Genomic DNA, 6157 nt, shown 5'->3' on the forward strand with positions numbered 1-6157 from the left:
ACTCCATAGCATAAAGCACCTCATATCAAGTGATGCCCTGTGGGTGGGTGCTTCAAGAGCTGGTATTTCCCTGCATGTGATTTGCCCAACACTAATATTTTGACTCTCAGATTCATTCCCCAATCGGTGAGCAAGGGAAAAGAATGTTTGTGCAGATGGTATAATCAGCAATGGTCCAAACTATTGGTGGGACAGAGCATGTGCAAGCAGGAACTACATCCAGGAATGACAGTGCCCATAACCAATGATCCAATGAAGGTGGATGCCTACAGCGAATATCAGAGCAAAAGGGTGATTACTGAGACAGAGAGGATCTGGATGGGTGACTTTCTCCAGTACGGACCTGCCCAATTGTCCTGAGAAGTAATACGTATGACCACTGATGAAGACACTGACCAACAAGATGGCTGTGGTACTAAAGCATACAGAGTACACATTGACTCCGGCAGCAGATGAAGTGATGGCTGTACAGATGGTGTTCTTGCAGAATTGGATGGCTCTGAATTACTTGCTCACAGATGACCTGTGTTGTTGTAGGTAAAGAGTGTTGCACTTACATTCCAGATAAATCGGGGAATATCATTCAGTTGGCGGATCATATAAGAGAGTCAGTGAACAAAACAAAGAGAGGGACCAGTTCCTTGAACACCACACTTCATGGTGGCCTTTTGGGGGAGTGGGAAGTTGGTGGGCCAGAGTAATTCATTGGGTCATCAGGGAGTATTGTTCTGGTGTGCTGTCTATGCAATTTAATAAATCATCTGCGTGGTTTGTATTAGCCTGTGAATGGATTGGGGGGTGATTGTAACTTCTAAGGGTTGAAATTCTATATGGAGTGTCACCTGACAAGGTTAGGATCAGTCTTAGAGGTTTGAGTTCTGCAGTCCAGAAAGAGGCCCTTCAGCCCAAATTGTCCATGCCAACCAAGCTAGTCTCCCTGAATTCAACCTACATCCCCTTAAACCTTTCTTATTCATCTACTTGTCTAAATGTCTTTTAAAAACTACTTAGGAAGGTAATATAAGATGAGGCCCTTGAAGAATACAAAGGAAGCAAGGGTGGGCATAATCAAAAGAAATTAGGTGAAGAATGGGGCATGAAATATCATTAACTAGACAAGTTTAAGGAAAACACTATAACATTAATAAGGGCAAGAGGATAATGAAAGTAAGAGTCAGGCTCAAAGGGTTTAATTTAATGATACAGTGTGACATAACTCAGCTGGAGAGCTGGACAGAACAATGGCAGATAAAATTTAATCCAGATAAGTATGAGGTCATATTTGTTCAACATGCAATTTGAGAGGTCAAATTCTGGCAGGGGCCTTAGAAGATAATATACGGAAACACTTTGTGGTACAAGTCCAGGGGTCCCTGGAAGAAGTGATACAGGTGGAAAGGGTAGTGAACAAGACATTTGGAAAATTTTAAAAGAGATTTTTCACAGTGCTCAGCAAAAGTATAAAATCAAGGACAGAAAGGGTGGGGGGAGCCAGCCTTTGATAATTAAGTGAATAAAGGAAGGTATGAAACTAAAACCTCATGCCAACAAAGTTACCAAGAGTGGTGAAAACTGGAAGATTGGGAAAATGCTAAAAAGCTACAAAAAACTATTAAGCAAGCAATAAAGAAAGGGACAACAGATGATGAAAGTTAACTAGAACACATTATAAAAGCAGATAGTAATTTTTGTATTATCTAAGGCAGAAAAGGATGGCCAAAGTGAACATTGTCCTTGGAAGATGAGAAAGGAAAATATTGGGTTATGTGAAATAGCCACAACCTTGAATGGCCATTTTGTGCAGGTCTTCACAGTGGAAGACACTTCTAATATCCCAAAGAGTGCTGCAAAAGATGCAATGGAATGTGCAGACCTCGATACATAGGTCGACGAGTACCATGTTCCTGTTGGAATGCATCCCAGAATGACTGGGTGGGTCCCAGCAGATTGAGATTCAGCAAATGTCAGGCCATTGTTTAAAAAAAAGAAAAAAAGATGTAGGTAAAGGCAGATAACTATAGACCAGTTAGCTTAATGTCTGTACTTGGAAAAATGCTTGAAGCCATCTTTAAGGAATAGCTAGACATCTGGATAGAAACTGCTTTGTCAGGCAGATGCAGTAGGAATTCAGGAAGGGCAGGTCATGTTTGATAAATGTACCGGAGTTCTTTGAGGATACAATGAGTGCACTGAATAAAGAGGAACAGGTGAATGTCATATACTTGGATTTCCAGAAGGCATTCAACAAGATACTGCATTAAAGAATTGTTCATAAGATAAGGATGCATCATACAAGTACGCTAGAGGAATTCAGCAAGATAGGGAGTAAAGGGTAACCAAGGTTTTTGGCCTGAACCCTTCTTCAGGAATAAGAAACAGGCAGACACCAGAATAAAATGGTGGGGATCGGGGGGGGGGTGGGGGGGGAGGAGGAGAAGAGGGAGGAAGGGGAATGGAAGTACAGGCTAACAAGTAAGAGGTAATAGTTAGATGTGGATGGGAGGGTAAAAGGAAAAAAAGCTGAGAAGTGACATAAAGAGAGCAAAGGGCAGTTTCTCTGATAGGAAAAGGAAGGGAGTGGGGAGCTGGAGAAAAAGAGGGGGATAGTGAAAGAGAGACATGGGGAGGAGGGTTCATGGAAATTGGAGGTCTATGTTAATGCTGTGCAGTTGGAAACGGTTGAGGTGGAATATAAGGTATTGTTCCTCCAAGTTGTGTGTGGCCTGGGTTTGGGAGTACTTGAGGCCATGGACAGACATGTCGGTGTGGCAAAGAGTTGTGGAATTAAAATGGTTGGACACTACAAAGTCCTTTCAGTGGCAGCAGACAGAGCTGCAGCAGACTCCATAAATTTCTGCCACTTACAATGGGACCCCATCACCAAAGTCATCTTCTCCCCCCCCCCCCACCCCACCCCCCCACCTCGCTCTCCATAGGGACAGCTCCATCTGGAACTCCCTTGTCCACTCATCACTTACTAATAATCACCCCCTTGTAACTGCAGGAAATGCTACATTTACACCTTCACCTCCTCCCTTACCATTATTCATAGCCCCAAACAGTCCTTTCTAGTGAAGCAACACTTGTAAATCTGCATTTGGTGCTCCCAATGTGGCCTACTCTACATCAGGGAGACTGATTATAGACTGGGAGATTATCTAATTGAGCACCTTCGCTCTGTCCGCTGCAACAGCATGGTCATATTGAATAGCAGGGCAAGCTTGAGGGACCAAGTAACCTAATCTTGCTCTTATTTTCTTGTGTTCTAGATAAGGTAGTGAAGAAAATATATGGAATTCTTGCCTTCATAAACTAGGTACATTCGTTAAGCCACATCTTAAATACTGTTTACAGTCTGGGTCTTCACACTGTAGACAGGGTTGACTGCCTACAGTGTGAAGATTGTGCAATGGAGATTCCCCAAAAGGATGCAATACACAAATATGCTGGAGAAACTCAGCAGTTCACACAGCATCCATAGGAAGTCAAGGGCAACAAACATTCCAGGGTCCCATCCTTCAACAGTTAATAAAGAAATCAAATTGCAAATGCAACTAGTGTCAGAATAACATATTATTCCCTTTATTTTCAACTCAGCTGAGTTGTATCTTTCAGCAGAATTTTAACGGAAGTAGATTTTACACCCTTGGATACCCCTGGAAGAAATTATCAGAAATGTTCAGGGACTTGAGCTATCCCATGCAAAATCAAGGCAGTTATACAATCACGATCTTATAGACAATTGCTCAGAATCATTCATTGCTAGTTGTATGCCACATCAGCACATCTGATCGAAGAGATTCAAGCAAAGACTTAAGATGCATAGTCATGGATACACAGGGTTGCAGAAAAGAGGCAATATCTTAAGAAAGCAACCTCAATCCTCAAGGACCCCCACCCCCCAGGTCATGCCCTCTTCACTCTTTTACCATCGGGAAAGAGGTACAGGACCCTAATGATGGAACATTTTTCCGTTGAGCTAGGAAGCTGTGTGGTGACTGGTAAGAGATTTATAACATCAATAAGGTCAATTGTCACACTGTTTCCCAGAGTAGGGAATCTAAAACTCAGGGATATAGATTTAAGGTGAGAGGGGATCAATTTAAAGGCAACCTGGGGGTTACCTTTTTCACACAGGAAGTTGAGAGTTTCTGAAAGGAACTGACTGAGGAAATGGCAGAGTCGGGTACAACTGAAACATTCAAAAGACATTTAGACCAGAACATGGATCGACATCCTTAGTGCAAGTCTATGAAAGGTGATACATTTGAAACAATCTCATCTAATGGTTCTCAACCTTTTTCTTTCCACCCACATACCACTTTAAGTAATCCCTATGCCATCAGTGCTCTGTGATTAGTAAGGAATTGTTTAAGGTGGTATGCAAGTGGGAAGGGAAGGTTGAGGATCACTGCTCTAGACCCAATTATTACTGAAATATTTTAAGAAAAATTGTCATTTTGGCTTATTTCCTTTGGAGTTATGAAACTGTTCACATAAGTCAATTAGGTACGATTAAAACAGTGGTTTTCAAACTTTTTCTTTCTACCCACATACCACCTTAAGCAATCCCTTACTAATCACAGAGCACCTATGACATAGGGAATTAAAGTGGAGGTTGAGAATCACTGATCTAATCCCAAACGTTGGCTCTGGTTCACTTTTCACTGACTTGCTGTGTTTCCTGACTTGTTTCTCATTTCAAACAACACATTCTGGCCAACTCCGCACAGATCGCGCACAGTTTAAGGTTGTGCATTCCTATAAACATTTGCTGAAGGAGAATTTTTTTTTTAAGTGATCCCCAACAACTATTCTGTTCAATGAATCCAGGGAACCATTCAGGGGAAAACACAAAGCAGGCGACAATGTGAGCGTCGCTAAAGGCCGCAGGTACTTCACAGGAGTGGTTCAAATATGGGTGGACGCTTGGCCAGAGTTTTAGCTAGAAAGGTATGGGCGGGGGCAGATGGGGGATAGCTCCAATAGGCAGCATGGTGGGAAGGGAATTTTAGCTCCAGGGTCCACACTGCTACTTATGCGAGAGATTAAACATCTCTTTTGTGAAACTTTGGAACAGTCACTTCAATCGGCCGTGGCCAATTGGATTAGTTGGGGAAGGGGAGAGGAAAATATAATCTCCTGGAGAAACTCAGCAGGTCGAATAGCATTTATAGGAGAAAAGGAATGGTCGACATTTCGAGCTGGAACCTTTCAGGAAGAGGATGGAGCTCTCTTCCACTTAACCGCGACCAGTAATTCACAAGAGGGGAGCCCGGGGCGGGACCCTGTCACTCTCCCAGAAGAACTGATGCATTTCTCCCACAGAGTCATCCCCAACTACACCATCTCGTCATTTCGCTTATCCCTGCTTGCGGGGTCTTGCTGAGCACTCATTTCAATAGCGTTTGGCATAGATGGGCTGGGTCTCTCTGTACATTCTCCGCCAGGAAGGAGGTATTTCAACCTTGTGGTCGGTTGAGAGCTGACACATCTGATGACGGGTGTGATGTAGGGAGGAAAGCCGCATCCTTTTCCCCCAACTGCCCATTTTTATCGAATGCAAGCAGCGGAACGGCACAGCGGAGCCATGAAGGTGGGGAGCGCGGTGTTACCGGTTTTCCTGGCGTGGTCCTTCTGTGAGTGCCACATGTTTAGCTCAACTTAAGGTTCGTGCTGTCCGACGATCTGAAATAACTGTGATGTTCATTCAGCAGGTGGCTGCCACTCTCTATCTTTGCACCAGCCCACGTTGTCCATTACCAGACCGACTGGGAAAATCGCCCGTTTTCGCTGCTTGATTGACACGGGAGATTTCATCAACCTTGTTGTGCATTGGTACCGAAGTATTGAGAGCGGAGGCTTCCGGCGCATCCTCTACATCCAGGCAAACAAGGCGGCAGTGAGGGACGCGGGTTCTTCGGACAGATTCACCGCTGAGAACTTGATCAAGGGAAACTTCAGTCTGCTGGATGTAAGAGACATAGAGGAGAGCGACGCGGGGGATTACTACTGTGCCACTTGGGACACCACACTGTCACAGTCGCACAGGAGCGCAGAACAAATACTCAGTACGGCGGGGTCTTGCAGTTCTTCCCGCTCCAGTCAGCTTAAACAAACCGAAATTCAGGTGGACAGTCTCGACCCCAAACGTTGA

The 6157-nt window shown here is 44.0% G+C and overlaps 1 gene segment (V, D, J or C); it reads left to right on the forward strand.

Moving 5' to 3' along the window:
* Positions 1–5560: 5560 nt before the first annotated feature.
* On the forward strand, positions 5561–6157 carry LOC138753104 (T-cell receptor gamma chain V region V108B-like). The segment is given in 2 exon segments: positions 5561–5639; positions 5718–6157. Coding segments are annotated over 2 exon segments (519 nt in total).

This window comes from Narcine bancroftii, chromosome 2, assembly GCF_036971445.1.
Source record: "Narcine bancroftii isolate sNarBan1 chromosome 2, sNarBan1.hap1, whole genome shotgun sequence".
Taxonomy (NCBI): Eukaryota; Metazoa; Chordata; class Chondrichthyes; order Torpediniformes; family Narcinidae; genus Narcine; species Narcine bancroftii.